Genomic DNA, 17,409 nt, shown 5'->3' on the forward strand with positions numbered 1-17,409 from the left:
ATATATCCCACATTCTTATTTTGCAAGTTCTTAAAACATGGTTGAATTTGGATAAACTGCCATATGGATCATGTCATAGTTCCATCTGTTTAATTGAAAAATTCACTTTTTAGAGGGGTGATATGGAAATTCTGTCCGATTCTGAGTATGTTAATTTATATTAACATAGTTTTGTCTGATATGCAAACAGATCCTTACTATAATTTATTAAGTGCATTCAAGTAAAATTATGCCACTTGACAATGAATAAAAAGTAATGTCTCTGTGAAATAAGCCAGTTACAGAAAGACAAATATTGCATTATTTCATTTAATAAGATACTTAGAGCAGTCAAAATCATAGAGACAGGAAGCATAATGGTGGTTGCCAGGAGGGGAGAACTGGGAGTCACTTCTTTAATAGGTATACAGTTTCAGTTTTACAAGATGATAAGAATTATAGGGATGGATGGATGGTGGTAATGGTTGCACAACAAAGTGAATGTATTTAATACCACTGAACGTACACTTAAAAATGGTTAGTATACTTTTACACACACAAAAAGTAATGTCTCCATTTATGTGTTGTTTTTTTTTTGAGGCTCATTGGGATACTTTTTTTCCTTTTCAGCTGTGACACTTAAGACAATAGATGAACACTGTGACAAAGCTGTCACTCAGCTTGGCTCGATGCTTTTTACCAGACAGGTTTCTGGAGCCAGGTATGTTTAAAAGGGGCATGGATTGATTCGCCTTTTAAAAGTTAATTCTAGTAAAGTGCCTTTCTTTAACAATAGTCCCCCAAGTAGATGCTGAACTACCCCTGAGACTTCATTGTGCAGAAAAGAACGATGAGGTGGAGAATCTGTATATGTGCCTGTGGACTGCCTACACTTGAAATAGGCACAGAAAGATATGAATCTTGTTTGCTTTAATAGACATACAGAAACAAAAGTCCATTACCTCTCTGTATAGATGTTTGTCTTTATTTTCTGTGGTTACATAATCTTCTGTGGTATCATTTAATGGTGTTAGAAATAAGTCATCTTCATTACTGATTTTAAGAGAAAATGTTTTTTAAAGAAAAGCCTGTTTTCTAAACTAAAAAAGGTTATGCAGTTCTTTTCTTTAAATTATTTTTTATTAAAAGATTTTATTTATCTGTTTTTAGAGAGAAGGGAAGGGAGGGAAAAAAGGAGGGGGAGAAACATCAATGTGAGAAATGTCTATTATGGTAGCCTCTCTCACATGCCCCAAACGGGGACCTAGCCTGCAACCCAGGCATATGCCTTGACCAGAAATCGAACCCACAACCTTTCGCTTTGCGGGATGACAGTCAACCAACTGAGCCACGCTGGTCAGGACAGTTTATGCAATTTTTATCTAAGTTTTGCCTTTGAAAAATGTACTTTTTGCTCTTTTATGTATATGGCTTAAAAATTAATTTAATTTTTTATTTGATGATGTCAGAGTAAAAGGACTTGAAAAGAAACATCTTGTTCTAAGTATTCTTCTTTACATTCTTCTATTATTTTTCTCCGACTACCAGAGGTTAAAGATTTTTACATCAAAGAACTTTTTAAAAGAAAAAAACATTTGATTAGTTGAGCTTTTACCTTGATGAACAGTGCCTGTATAACATGGCATAGTTGGACACCTCTAAAATGCTTTTCTTGGCCTTGTTTTTAGTGTTGCCACTCTTTGCCTTTAAGTTGATCTTAATTGACTTCTTTGAAAAAAATGAGAGGACTCTTAGAAATCTGCTTATATCAAGTATGCCAATGAAATCAAGCTTAAAAAATACATGTGCCATTGCTGAATATTACTGATTGTCGAGCACCAACCCACTGTAAGCAGTTACATAATTTCTTCTAGATCCTTGCTCTGAAACCCTTATTGCATAGCACTGATTAGATAGGTGTAATTTTTGTTGATTATTTGAGGTGACACATGGCAATTAATCAAAGTGGTTTTGGCTTACCAGTTTCACCATTCCATTAAAGTTGGTATATGTGAAGTCACACTTCATATTTGGTACAAAAACAAATTCCTTTTCACCTCTTTGAAGAAGCTGTACAGATGTTTGTAATTCCTAGAGCTTGTATCTCTTTTATAAAAGATAAGTACATGGTCATCACTTTTCCATGTAAAACTGGGTGTATTGTATAGCTTTTAGTGTAAGGCTGACACAGTCTTTTTTCATAGATCATGATGTATGGCTATTTATAAACCTCTAAATAAGTCGATGTAAGGTGTACTAACACAGATATCCTTTGTTTATGGGCGGTATATCAGTATCACCAGACATATTAAATTGGTAAATTTTTTCCATTTTAGAGTTGTTCCTCTTGGGTCTGTGCAAACCGTGAGTGGCTACACTTTCCGAGGCTTTATGTCCCATACAGATGATTACCCTTGTGCTTACCTCAATGCTGCGTCAGCCATTGGAATGAAGACACAGGATGTGGACCTGTTCATCCAGAGACTTGACAAGTGTTTAAAGACAGTAAGAAAAGAACAAAATAGAGAGAGTGATGCATCTGCAATTGACAATGGGGACGAAACTGAAGATGGGGATATTGAAGAACGTAGTAATGTAATTCTTGACACTTACCAGGATTCTTCCTCATGACATGTGAAGGGTTTCTTTTTGATAATTTGAAAGAAATGATGAGGTGACAGTACAAGCAAGCAGTTTAAAGGCGAGACTTGAGATATTTGAATTGAGAATGTCATGGAGCATGTTTGGTTGGGGAATAAATATGGTCCGATCTGACCATTGATGACTGTTACATTTTGTATTCTTACAGTGCTTGAATCATTATGATCCTTAACAGATTATAACAGAATTTTTCTAATTGTGAGAATATTTGTCAATTAAACACTATGATTCAGATAACTCTTACTAATATGAGGGCCGTATGATAACCTCAATACGCTTTGAAATGCGTAGACTGCTTCTTCCTAACCGTTCTCTGCCATTCACAAGCTACTTATGTTTCTGATCATACCAAATTTAGAAGATCTCAAATGCTACTGATTACTAGATTTGTTGATATGTGTAAGTCACGGTATGCCTGTAAAATGGGAAGCAGAGTCAAGGTGTAAGCTGTAATCTTCTCTCAATAGTAGGTCTCAACTGGGGATGGTTTGCTTCTATCTAAGCAATAGCTGGGACATTTCTGGTTGTTATGACCGGTGGGATATTATTGGCATCTAACATCTTACAGTGGAACAGACAACTTCCCAAAACAAAGACTAATGCAGTCCCAAACCTCAGCAGCGCGGAGGTTGAGAAACACTGCTCTTAAAGTAATTGAACTCCTCAAGTAAAGAGTTTTCCATAGCAACTTTAAGTGTTCAGTAGTGCTTCAAAGAAGATAGCCGTATCATGTGATCTCAGTATATACTGTAGAGTCTTAAGTAATAGCCAGGGTTACCAGCTCTAAATGTGTAATTATAAATTGTGTTATATGGCATTTGTGCATTTTTCCATTTGGGCAAATGAAAACTTGACGCCACTGTTTTTGCTTTGAGCAGACTTTGTACATTGGTCAGTGTGTTTGGGTATTGTGCACAGCCATCAGCAAGAGTGTAACCATGGGTGTTTTTGAACATATTTTTCTAGGAGGGTGAAAATGATGTAGTATGATAACAGGTGTATTCCCCCTCCCTGCCCACATGCTCACTTTTTGAGTCTGAAATTCCAGACCTATTGGCTGTAGCAATTATTTTGTGGTTAATTTTAAGAAATAGATTGATGTCTCACAGTCTGAGAAATTAGTGAAGCCTCTGAATACACCAGACGGTGAAGCCGTGTTTCTTAAGACCTGTTTTGTGGAGCGTTGTTCCTAAGAAGTGCTCATAGGGATAAAAGATTCTGTTGGCAAATAGTTCAGGGACTCTGTAAACCTGCCTATTGACATATTAAAGGCTCTGAGAATTCCTTTGAAACCAGTTTGAATGTATCCTTGTCTGAAGACTTACATCCATTGAACATACTTTTGAGATGCCGCAGTAGAGAATGCTGCCTTCATTTCTGGGCTGCGTTTTTCTCTATTGATTTTGTAGTGTAAACTGTTCAACATGAGCTCAGACAGATACCACTCCCACTCATGTATAAGTAAGAAGACTTTAGACACGGGTTTGACAACCTTGGGAGTCAAGACTGTTGAGATAAAGTACTTAATTATAAGTGTCATAAAAGTTACTTTTAAGTGAATCTTTGGAGTTTAAATATTTAAAATATCTGTTCTTTAAAAATAGCTTTAATAGCTCATTTTAAAGGAGTAAATCCTGGATTAAAACATTATGCAATGTTTTCTGTGTGAGTTTGGGACTGAATTGTAGAACCAGTAAAGCTGAAGAGTCTCCACAGAACTTCTAGAGTCTATGAAAGGGAGTGAAGGGATGTTGCCAGTGTAAAAGCTGGCCGTGCACTAGCCCTCCACGTAGGCCAGGACTGGTTTATAGAACAAGTGATCTATGCTGTGTGATCATCATTTAGCTTAAGAAAGGCCAGAGCCGAGGGACTAGCAAATGTTGTCTCATCTGCAGTGTATCAGCAGTTCTTGGGCTTCAGCTGCTGAATAGATAATAATTCTAATTGAAGATAAATTACATGAACCCACATGTGAATGATAGATATGTTATAATGCTACATTCCTGGTGCATAAAATCAGCTGCAGTTTTTATTATTAGCACTTTCTTTTCAGAGATTTCGGAATTCCAGTTCTATTCCTGCCGGTTTAAATTTGACCTTGAGATTATAGAATTTCTAAGAGTTTTTGAAGGGATGTTATAGGTTCTGTATATTCAGGCTTTCCTTTGCCCCTACCTTAATGTTGTTTTTCCTTGTTCACTCCCATTTCCACATATAAGTTTAAAAAGGTATGTACAGAATTGTTTATTTTAAATTGCTAGTACTGATTGGTAACGCTCATAATTGGCCTTTGTTACCCTGGAACTGGCAGAGGGGCGGTGGAGGATGCATTTTCCAATCATTGACTTAAGGTGACCTCTTCCGTCTTTATGATCCAACTGCTCTTCCTCAGGCTATCAGGTAGAATTTTGGAGTTGGGTTTTTAAAGTCATTGGGCTGTGGTAGTCTGCCCAGAAAAGAAAATTGAATAATACAAAATATTCTTTAGGTCATTACACAATGTGTTCCTTCTACGCACAGCAGGGAAAGGAATTTTAAATCCAACTCTCAGTTTGGCTCTTACGTTCTCAGCTGATGAATTCTCACTGTATCAGGGAATGATATGTGATACCAGCCTTAGGAACTCATTGTTCAACAATAAATCTTTCTATTTAGCTTTTTCTGTTGGTTGAATAGAATTATAGAATATGAATTATTGAATACAGTTCTGTTCAACCAATAGGCACTTGATATACAGAATGGTAAATGTAAATATACATAATTTTCAATATTTTGCCTCAGCACATAACTCTACTGTGGCTCTGTTTCTTTAACTATCCTATCAGAAGAACTTTAACGAGGCCTAAGCTACAGAATGTGCTTTTACTTTTAGATTATATGCCTAGGATAGGTTTTAGTAAAATTTAAGTTAAACAAAGGTAAATTTTTAAAAAAGTTATTTTTTAACCACTGATGTTGCTTTAATATTGAATTAGTGGCTCATCGTGAGAGTTAAATTCTTTCAAGGAAGAGAATAGCCAACAATTGACAAAAACAGCAAACACTGATAAGTCTCATTCATGTTACACTGAAATTTTTTTGAATATATATCCATTTGGTGCATATAAAAGCTGGGTTTTCTTTTCCTATTTTCAAAGATGTACTGATTTCTGCCAAGCCCTTAAATGGTTTTGTTATCTTGTACTTTTCATAAAGCCAACTTTATTTTGTAATTAAAAAATAATCCAGCTTATGTACACAGATGTTTGATACCCTCTGAATAATTTGATAAGAACAATTTAATTTGCTTTGTTAGCAGGGAAAAACAAAGAAACAAAACCTGCTATAAACTTTTTTTTCCTTGTCTGTCACATTGTGTCGATGATATGTCTTCTATGGCCACTTGTAATATACCGGGCTAAGACTTACCCATTGTATTCTTTTGTGGCTTCTTTTTTTGTTTTTTGTTTTTAACTTTTTGCTCCTTTTGGACATTACGGTATATACACTTGTAAGGTGATGAGTTCAAGGCTAATGATTATATCTTTATAATTTCCCACTTAATATTCTACAGTTCAGTTGTTTTTATCAAGTGGTATCAACTTGAACTTTTAGACAAAGGTGAAGAAAGGCTATGTTTAACTGTATAATTGTGGGGATTTTAGTCATTAGAATTGAAGCTGACGTCAGCCTGCTAACCTATTTGTTTTACCAAAAAAGAAAGATGTTCCCAATAATATTCTTTGGTATAAACTGATTAAAAATTAAAATGAATTATATAATTTATTACATGATATATATTTTTAATAAATCATTGACAATACATCATATTTTACCTAATCATTGCCATAGGTAAAATCTGAAAGTACAGATAACTAACACAAAATTCAATGCCATGGTCTGTCTTTAAGCTCTAGTCTGTTTGATGCGACCGCTTAACCCAGTCGCTTCCACTTGAATTTAGTAATTTTCTTTTAAAGATTTTTTTTTAATTGCCCATTTTTGATTCAGTCATCAGTATCACCTTGCCTAGATATCAGCAAGAAAAGTCATACCTATAACGAGAATCATGAGTCATAGTGGGGGGAGGGGTGGTTAGATTATTTTATTCAAAAAATACAAAAAAAAAGAGGAAAACGATGACATTTCAGCAACCACTTTTGTAAAGGGTCTGTTGACTATAGAAAGTTGGATGCTCAGAAGTTAATGTTTTCTAAAAGAAGCACTTAATCTTTTATTTGAAAATAAGGTAGATTAGTATCACTTCCTTCTGTCCCAGATTTCGTTTCTCAGTTGTGTTGTTTGAATTTTGTACATAGTTTCCATTTCATTTGCAGTTAGGTTCCTGCTCTGGTCCTTTCTCATCATGTGAGCTCACATATTTAACTGCTCTGAATCTCATTCTCTTCATAAGTGAAATGAATACAGCGGTCCCTCTCGATATCGCGGTTCACTTATCACGGCCTCACTGTGTCGCGGGATTTTTAAAAATATTGTATTTAATTATTTATCGCGGATTTTTCTCTATATCACGGGATTTTGCGGTACTGTATATGTATGTTGTTAAAGTTACGTAGGTTTAAGAGCACAGAATATGTTTAAGAACATAAGTAGTGTTTATAAAAGTGTGGAAAAGGTTAATAAGGGAATGGGAAAGGTTAATAAGGGACTGGGAACGGTTTATAAGTGTGTGGGAAGGGTTTATAAAGCCTTAAAATATATATAAATACTAAAACAAATGTAAGGTTCCTACTTCGCGGATTTTCACCTATCGTGGGGGTGTCTAGAATGTAATACCTGCAATAAGTGAGGGAGTACTCTACAACCTTATAGGATTGAGAACTGAGTGAGATAGTAGTATATGAATGATTAACTCACTGCCTACAACATAGCACTTTTAACTGCTGTAATGGTCTACACAAAGCTATACTGTACCAAGTGATGCTAGATTTTAATTAACACACATTCATTATCTAGTTTAGTAGAACATTTATTTTAGTAAAAAAATTTTTGAGAGGGAGTCATCAAAGAGTTTTGTCCATTCTCCAATGGAAATTAAAAAGTATATAGTTGATTTTTGATGACCCATCTTTTTATTTTCAGTTTTTCAATTTTGGTTTCTATGAGTTACCGTTTGTTTTGCATTTCTATTTGAGAATTTTTAAAAAAAAAACATATTTAAAATGTATTAACTATTTTATGCACCTGAAATTTCAGATCACAACTCAGGAGGGATGTACAGAAAAAGCTGTGTCGCAGTGAATTCCACATTGGTTGTATTATCTAACCAAAGTTTTTGGTATAATTAGCAGATCTGCAAGCATGGCAGGAATTCATCATATTTAGTCCTATTCTTAGATGACTAGTGGAATGATTGATCATGGCTCCCAAATTTACATCTTTAGCAGACAGACCTCTTTTCTGAATGCTACATTTGTGTGAAACTGCCTGATCATTTCTTGGATGTCTAGTAGACATCTCAACTTCTACATGGTTCCTTGATTTTCCCCTCAAAAAACCTGTTCCACCACAGCCTTCCGCACGTGATTTCTTTCACACTTTTGTTCTTTCAGCTGCTTAGGCCAAAAACCTTGGACTTAGCCTCAGTTTCTCTCTTTCTCATATCCTTTATCTAATCCATCAAGAAGGCATGTTGGATATACCTTAAAAGCTTACCCAAAATCAAACCACTTCTCAACTCCTCCTTTGCTACCAACCAGCTCTGAAGGACCAATGTTTCTTATCTGGATTACGGTAGTAGCTCCCTCCTCTCATCCTGCTTTCAAATACTGCAGGCATTTTTTGCCTTAGAGTCTTGATTCCAGCTATTCCTTCTGCCTGCAGACATCTCAACTGAGATGCTTGCCTAACTCCTTCACCTCCTTCATGTTTTTAATCAGTTTCCCTTTTCAATGAGGTCTACCTAGACTACGTTTAAAAAAATATTCTATTGATTATGCTATTACAATTGTCCCAATATTTCCCTCTTTGTCCACCTCCACTGGCTACCCCTCTTTTCTCCTGCCTGGTACCCCTCTTTTCTCCAGCTATCCCCCCTTAGTTAATGTCCATGGGTTATGCATATAAATTCTTTGGCTTCACCATTTCCTATACTATTCTTGACAACCCCTGTCTATTTTGTACCTATCACTTATGCTTCTTAATCCCTGTACCTTTTCCCCCATTCTCCCCTGTCCCCCTCCCAGCTGATAACCTTCCAAATGATCTCCATATCTGTGATTCTGTTCCTATTTTGGTTGTTTGCTTAGTTTGTTTTTTTAGAGTCAGTTGTTGATAGTTGTGAATTTGTTCCCCTTTTAATGTTTATATTTTTGATCTTCTTTTCCTTAAATAAGTGCTTTTAACATTTCATGTAATAATGGCTTGGCGATGATGAACTCCTTTAGCTTTGCCTTGTCTGGGAAGCACTTTATCTGCCCTTCCATTCCAAATGATAGCTTTGTTGGATAGAGTAATCTTGGTTGTAGGTCCTTGCTTTTCATCACTTTGAATACTCCTTGACAATCCCTTCTTGACTACAGAGTTTCTTTTGAGAAATGAGCTGGTAGTCTTATGGGAACTCCTTTGTAGATAACTCTATTTTTCTCTCACTGCATGTAAGATTCTCTCTTTATCTTTAACCTTTGTCATTTTAATTAGGATGTGTCTTGGTGTGGTCCCCCTTTGGGTCCAACTTGTTTGGGACTCTGTGCTTCCTGGACTTGTATGTCTCCTTCCTTTGCCAAATTAGGGAAGTTTTCTTTCTTATTTTTTTCAAATAAGTTTTCAATTTCTTCCTCTTTCTCTTCTCCTTATGGCACCTCTATGATTTGGATGTTGGTACGTTCAAAGTTGTCCCAGAGGTTCCTAAGCCTATCCTCATTTTTTTGCATTTCTTTTTTCTTCCTGCTCTTCTGATTGAATGTTTTCCCCTTCCTTGTGTTCCAAATTGTTGATTTGATTCTCGGCTTCATCCTCTCCACTGTTGGTTCCCTATAGATTTTTCTTTATTTTACTTAGTGTAACCTTCGCTTCTTCCCTTATGTTTTTGCCAAACTCAGTGAGTTCTCTGAGCATCCTGATCACCAGTGTTTTGAATTCTACATCTGACAGGTTGGTTGTCTCCATTTTGTTTAGTTCTTTTTCTGCGGTTTTGTTCTATTCTTTCATTTGGGCCATATTTCTTTGTCTTCTCAGTTCGGCAGCCTCCCTGTGTTTGTTTCTTTGTATTAGGTGGAGCTGCTTTGACTCCCTGTCTTAGAAAAGGCACCTGTAAATTGTGTGCTTGTTACTTGTTTAGAGATATAGTTGTAATTCTCCCTGTGGTTGTGTGAGGAGGCGAAGCGTGTCTGTCTACGCCTCCATCTTGACTGGAAATCTAGAGTACATTTTTTTAATAGTGTAGTCACCTCTCCCACTTTTCACATTGTCTAAAAGTTGTCTTAAAATTGAGAGTGGAGCCTCAATTTTACTGTGCATAAGACTCACTTGGGGTTCTCAGTAAAATGCAGATTTGAATTCAGTAGGTCTGGGGTGAGGCTGGCATTGCTAGCAAACCCATGGACCAACTGAGGAGCAGAATCCCAACATACTATGTAATAGAGATATTTATTATGTCCTATTGTTTGTCTCTCGCCCTCTCTATAGAACATAAGCTTTTCCACGGTAGGATCTTAGTTCTGTTCACTCATGTATCCCAAGCACCTAGACACCTGGCACATGACAGACACTTGACTTTTGTGTGAATGACTCAATAGGCATTATTAAATATTTATGTAACTATGAAATCCCAGCTTGTCTGATTGAAACTATTCAGTGGTTTCCCGTTGCTTTTAGAAGAAAGCTCTAAAAATTCTGTTCCGGGTGGCTGACGCAAACAGTACTGCTCTACTCCCCCTTGTAGTGAAGACTTGCTTCCTGCTGCAGGTAGTGTGCTTAGCTGACGGCCTCCGCTGTTAGGTGCTTCCTGGTGAACTCCAAACTCATTTTCTGAGCCCAAGTCAATGTCGGAGCAAGGTGGTGTACAGGGGCCTGGCTGCTTCCATCCGATGCAACTTTTCTAACAGGCAGTCTTGGATTCAGAGCCCCCTGGGGGCCGGTTGAACTTTGTGGGGCCTACATCGCAGGCTGATGGCTCTCCCTGCCCAACCTGCTTCCCCCCTTTTCTTTCATAGGGCACTGCTCCCTCACAAAACTTTTGTACTCGTTTTTTTTATTTTTTATTTTTAGCTTTTAAAAAATTTATTTTTAAATTATAGTCGCACACCATATTACATCAGTTTCAGGTGTACAACATAGTGATTAGACATCAGTATACCTTACAAAGTTATCAGCTCAGTAAGTCTAGGAACGTTCTGTCGCCATACAGAGTTATTATATTATTAACTATTCCCTTTGCTTTACACTACATTCCCTCACTTACTAAAAAGCTGAATGTTCTTACCCACTCCCCCCTCCAAAAACTGTGGTCACAGGCAGTAAGAGGGTCCTGTTATACCATAGAGGCAGGAAGTACTTACAGTTAGAAAGCTGACAGGAAAAGGAAAGAAAAAGCCGAAACAACCCTCTGCTTAGAGAAGTGACCTGGAAATGGGCCACCCAAAAAGCTCCTGGGTACGTGGCTCTAGTGAAACCCCCACTTTGGAGCTCTTTCCAGTGAGAAAACAGATTCTGAGAACAATGACCCAAAGCCACACCGCCAATTTCAGGACAGACTGAGGTGGATCTTGGAGGCAGGAGCCACCAAGAAAACATTTTTACACCTTTTAGGTAAATGGTCTTTGTTTCCTTGTAAAATGCATCAATTCCGCTTTGTTCCTTCAGTTCCCCATGCCTGCTCTCACCAGATTGTCCCCTATCTGTCACTGCCAGCGGCTCAAACTGTCCAGGGTCGGGGCGTGAGGGCTCTGGAGTGGGAGATAGCGTTTTACACAGCAGCCCCTGCTAACTTTTCTTGAAGGCCAATAAAAATACTCTTCAGTTTTAATGTACTAATTATAAGTAAATACACCTTTTAACATTGGGAAAATAAGCAATTTTTGTTTGCATTTATAATCATTGTCTATTTTCCATTTATTTCCATCTATTTACAATGTGGGGTGTTTTTTTTTTTTTTTTTTTTTTTTGTTGTTTTGTTTTTTTGAGCCAACTTGGTTTATGCTGTTCCCCAGGAAAAAAAGAAAAAAAGAAAAACCCACAACCAACCATACTGCTTATACGGCCATCCCCACGGAGCCCAGGCTTCCTAGGCATGAAATTGACTAAGGCACACAAAGGCAGCAGGTGCAGGGCCACATGCCACTTGACGCCTTTTTTTTAGTGTGTGTTTATAATCAGTAAATGGCTGTGGATGTTTAAATGGTTCCCTAATACTGATGGAGAGCGGATGCCATTATAACTTGAACTTGTATTGCCACGCAGATGGTGGAAATAAACATCCAATTCTGCACACAGTGTTGTTTGTCTCTCACTTGGAAAAGATGGGCTGCGTGTCAGGCCTGCACGGTGCCAGCGGGGGGACTCAGGCACAGTCATGGGAGAGCAGGGCTGCTGTCAGATTACAGATTGGCTTTTGTGTTGAGAGCGCCCCGGGCAGCAGGTTTCCGGTAAGTGGGAGGAGGTTCTGTGGCAGTGGCCCCGGCCAGAGTTCCCAGCCAGCAGCCCCAAGTGCCTCTTCACACTCAAAATGGGCCTCACACCCTTGACCTTCTCAATTGCAAAACTATTCTGAACCTAACCATACCTTCAGGAGCTCTCCCTGCTCCTTGCTCCCCACCTTGCACTTTTTTAGACACCTTGAAAAACGGGGTTGGTTCAGCAGAGTGGCAGCGGCACCAGATTCGATGGCACCCCGTTAGCTTCCCCTGCCTGTCCCCCAGATCGCCTCCATTCTGAGGATCACTGATCTACTTACACTTAACTCCTCTCCTCAGCACATGGGAGAACCTTAGTAAATATTTGTCGAACAAATGAACAACTAACTTGTTCACACTAGAGAAATAACCAACAGGGTTTAATGCTAGCCTATTCCAGAAATAGTTGTTTTAACACATTTGGAGTAAAGATAGGAATGAATCTGGGCGGGTCTGGGGAAGGGAAGTCCTCCCAGCACCTTTAAGATTCCCCAGGAGCAGGGGCGGGGGTGGGGGGTGATGAAGACTACTTGGAAAGAAGCCAAGCCTGGCAGGGCCCGCCATTTCTCTGAGGCAGCGGCACTGGCCCCAAATTTGAATACTTGAGGAATGATTCCAGTCTTCAGGACCAAAGGAAACTGCTACATGAGTGAGGGGCCCGGGGTTTGCAACAAAGACCACGTCTAGCAGGTGTGGTCTGTTTTATTAATGAATCATACAAAAGCAAGGCAGAATTACCCCCTCCCCCAGATGGCTTATTTCCCTCATCCCAGCCTCCTTTCTCTGAATCAAATCATGCAGTAATCCTTCCCGCTTCTATAGAGTGCTTCCTGGATTTCAAAGTGCTTTCACATACATTATCTTGTTTTCATCTTCTGACAGGCTTTGGAGCCAGGCAGGACGTGTTGATGGTTCACATTTTGCAGTTAAGCCCCAGAGAAGTTGGGTGACTTAGATGCCTTATCTGGCCTCACTCCAGGGGAAGGATCTAGAAACCCTGGTGCTCAGGGCTCGGATGCGGGCCTTAGAGCTTTCTTGGAAACTTTGGAATAAGGGTTACAATCCTGCACTTTGGAGCAGGGATTGGTAAGCTTTTTTTTTTTGGTAAGTGGCCAGGCAGGTAGTAAATATACTTTAGGCTTTGCAGGCTATGAGGCCCCCGTTGCAGCTGCTCGCAAGCAGCCACAGACGGTATCTAAAGGAATGGGCGTGGCTGTGGTTCGATAGCGCTTTATTTATGGACACTGACATTTCAATTTCATATAATTTCCATGCATTGTGAACTATTTCCATTTGATTTTTTTTCAGTTACTTGAAAGTGTAATAACTATTACTAGTTCGTGGGCCATACAAAAATAGGAAGCTGGGTTGGCTCTTGTCATAGGCCATTATGTGCTGACCCTCATGTAGAGCTGGCCACCCTTTCTGATGTGACTGGGACAGATACCTGGGTAAGCCTCCGTGCCCACAGACTGGTAGAGCAGTGGTGACTTCTGCCTTTAGGGACTGGAGGGTGAAGTGCAGGGACTGTACAGTGTCTAGCATAGTGTCTGTTAGACACTTGGCCCTCAGTAGATGGGAGATGTCATGATTCGATGATGCTGGGTTCGGAGGATAGTTTGTCCTCTCAAAATACATCGAAGGGGGATTCTAATCTTCTTAAAAGCACCTCAGACTTTTCCGCACCTGGAGCTAATGAAAAATTGTGTGTGGAAGGGACATCCAGTCCTGCCTACAGGAATACTTTTTTTTTTTTAACCAAAGATAAGTCTTTATAAAATATTAACTTGTCAGTGACAGAAAGGCCCAAACGAAATGAAAATAGGCGGCCTGTTTGGTGTGCTGACAGGAACTCAGGATAAGGAGCTTCTGCCTTCTGGCCTTAGTGTCCTTGTTTGTAAAATGGGGATGATGCTGATAGTCTCTACCTCGCAGGACTGCGGAGACGCAGAGCACCGTGCTTAGCATATTACGAGCACGATCCCAGGGCACGGGAAGAAGCCTGCCTGCCCGCCCCTCTGCATGCCTATGTTCTGGAGACCAGCCTCGTTCCTAATGGGGGGGTTGGGGGGGGCGGGCAGAGGGTTGTCTGTTAGCCAGATATGCACCTTTTATACCCGAGGACTAAGAGACTGTGACCTGTGGAAACTCCTTGCTCCTGGCAGCCGGGGGATTCAGCCCAGGCCAGGGTCACCGTCTGCCGGGCTCCTACGTCAGCAGAGAAGGCAGGGATGGAGGCAGGCGGGAGAAGCCTGGGAGCACAGAAAGCTGCTGAGGAGCCCAATCCAAGAAAAAGTCCTGAGTCTGTCCACTCAGCATGTGGCCTAGATTTTCCCATATCAGGCTCCCAGCTCGCCTCTCTCAGGAGCAGGAGCTTGTGACTTGGCACCTGCTTCTGAACCCTCTATAGACCAACCTTCCTGGCTGATTCTACACCCTTGAGCCTGGAAGGTTGCAGTCCAGGGGAGAGAGCAGGGCTCTTGGGACCCAAGAGGCTGAGTGGGGTGTCTGCCTCCCTGGCCTGAAGTTCCCCACTCACCAGCTGGACTCCGGGCACCTGCCCACAGGACTGCTGACGCTCCCGCTGACCAGGACCGAAGGTGACATTTTGCCTTATGAGGTGGTGGTTAGTGAGAAGCATCACTGATGAAGCAGGTGAAGCCCTGGGGTGAAGTGCAAAGGAACAAGGTCAGCCCTGTCCTTGGCTGTCCCCACTCCATCAGCCTCCCCGCCTGTCAGTCATCTCTTCCGCGCCCAGGGACAGCTCTGGCAGTGGTCGGGGGCCTTCCACATGGGATGGAGTGGGTAAGGCAGGGACTGAAGTGTGGTTGCTCCTGCTTCCCCCAGCCCTCTTTCCTGAGCCGGCCTCCTGACCTGAGTACCAGCTGGAAGCTGCATGATCCTTCTGATCTGACTCATGCTGCCTCTCTTCCATTGCCTTTTATTGGTAACAAGTCGGTCCCAAAGTTGGCGCAGATTCAGGGAGAGAGGTGACAGATTTCTGCCCTTCCGTGTAAGAGTATCAAAGAGTTTGTGGACATGTTTGAAACAACCACACATATCAATAAACTGTCTCAGTAATGGTAACACTGGCTGGGGAGGCCCCTGGGAAACGAGGAGCACAGATGTAATGGCTGGAGCTCAAGCAACTATTTTGGACCATGAAGATTCCACAGAAACACCGGGAGCCAAGAACATGGCACAAATATAGGGACCATGTTTAGCCAGTCTTTCTAGACCTAACCTAACATGGGTGTGTTCTGAGATTTGGGAAGCTGAGGAGGGCTTTGTGCTGCCTGGACATCAATATCAGTGGTCCCTGCTGGCCAAGTCCCTTCCCTGTCTCTGAGGGGCTGTGCCCAGTACAGATTTGCCCAGGCACAGGGGAGTGTCTGTGCTGAGGCAGGACCAGTCCTGGGGGGTGGGTCTACCAGTCCCCATGAGCTCACAGATGAGCTGATGGGAGCATTAATGGACTGCTGCTAAGCATTGACATTTTCTAAGAGTGGTTTTGAGGTCAACCTACCTTTACAGGAACTAACTCCAAATCCAGGACAACCTTCTAAGGGGCATCCGTGGAGGGTCCTAAAAGCTGTGGAATTGCCTGAGGTTTGGGGTGTGTGGACCAGTGCAAGAGAAACTTGGGCCTTGCTCCAAAAGTCTTCCAAGTTCAACATCCCATCACCCCCACCTATGAAACAGTGGGCCACTGGCTTCAGGAAGTATCAAGAGATGGTTCATGGATCAGTAAACAGAGGAAAGGTTGTTACTTATTAAGGGTCTAGGCTTTTCATGTATTATCATATGTTATCTGGCTTAGTCGTCACAACAATCCTGCAAAGCAGAGGGGATACGGAAACTGAGAAAGATATAAATGACATGCCTAAGGTCACAAGGCAAGTGGCAAGGACACAACTGGAGGCCAGGCCTGCCTGGCTTTGCATTTTACCTCCCTTCCTGTGCCCCAGTCTAGCCCTCACCCCTTGGTGTGACAGAGGGAGTTGGGCTTGCATGAGTTTTGGACCCTTGAGTGACAGCAAATGTATGTCTGCAGGTGTCTTGAGTCTTTTGAGAATAAGCTCAGCCAGGTCCAAGGACAAATCCTTTAGGATGGGAACGTTCTCAATGCTCAGCAGGTCTCAGGAGGTCCCCTGGGGGCCCCGCCCAGACACTGCCCAGGCTGTCTGCAGCTTGGGACAGCTGGGCTCTGGGCAGCTGGGAAGAACTATTTCCCAGAAAAGGAGAACAATGGAAAATGTAGGTTATTAGGGGGAAAAGGAAGGGAGGAATCTGGAACTAAAGGAAGGATCTGATTTTCAATGAGAAGTCTTCCCTCCGGCCTCTCATTGTTCAAGTTGGCTTTGACTGAGAACAAAGCCCTTTTTATACATTGAACAAATGGTTTGTCCCCAACAGTTTCTTGGGGACCCCCCGGCTGTGACCTTAGAACACAGCGCAGGCAAGGGCTCTGTGCCGTGAGCATTTCCCTTCTTAGAAATGGGAAATGTGAGCAGAGGTGCTCTCAGATTGGCCTTGCGCCAGTGTGGAGCCACGCTCTGTTAACATTATCCCAAACCTCTGAAAACCTCAAGTTTTTTGCAATCCGACTTGACACCTGTGCAAGTCTCTCCAGTCTGCATTGATCCTACCTGGTGTAAATGGTCCTCCATTCTTGCTGCAGAAATACCAGTGTGTTCGTGTACAAGAGGCTACCCCGTATGGGCTATGCCCCACAGCACCTTTCTTAGAACCCCCAACGTTCTGAACAGGGGACTACCTGGTCCCGAGATATCGGGTAAGGAACTGTGGATGCACATCAGAAAGGTGGCTCAGCATCATGCTTCTCACCCTTCTCTCTCTCTCTCTTTCTTCCTTTGTCTCTCCCTTTTACCTCCCCATTAAAAAAATCTATTTTTAAAAATATGCTGTTTCTTCTTTTCCATCTTAGTTCTTTGCCCCCCAGTCAATCATGCACACATGCACCCATCCATCCACCTATCTTTCCACCTGGCAGAGATGTGGGGTGGGCCAGACACACAATTAGCCATGCAGATACAATGGGGACCGAGTGGGTATGGGCCTGACCTCAGTTCAGTCCTGAGAGCTGAGTCTAGTGGGGGAGCTGCTAAGCAAAGCCCTGTGAGGACGTGAAGATGGA

The 17,409-nt window shown here is 41.3% G+C and overlaps 1 protein-coding gene across 1 annotated transcript in view; it reads left to right on the plus strand.

Moving 5' to 3' along the window:
- Nucleotides 1-2,759, plus strand: part of SEPSECS (Sep (O-phosphoserine) tRNA:Sec (selenocysteine) tRNA synthase) — a 34,411-nt gene extending 31,652 nt beyond the window's left edge. The window contains exons 10-11 of the mRNA XM_090268203.1: nucleotides 610-700; nucleotides 2,316-2,759. Of these exons, the coding sequence (XP_090124329.1) occupies nucleotides 610-700; nucleotides 2,316-2,610 (386 nt within the window). The 3' untranslated portion in view covers nucleotides 2,611-2,759. The remainder of the gene's footprint in view (nucleotides 1-609; nucleotides 701-2,315) is intronic.
- Nucleotides 2,760-17,409: the final 14,650 nt, after the last annotated feature.

This window comes from Furipterus horrens, unplaced genomic scaffold (assembly GCF_987537825.1).
Source record: "Furipterus horrens unplaced genomic scaffold, mFurHor1.1.pri manual_scaffold_2, whole genome shotgun sequence".
Lineage (NCBI taxonomy): Eukaryota > Metazoa > Chordata > Mammalia > Chiroptera > Furipteridae > Furipterus > Furipterus horrens.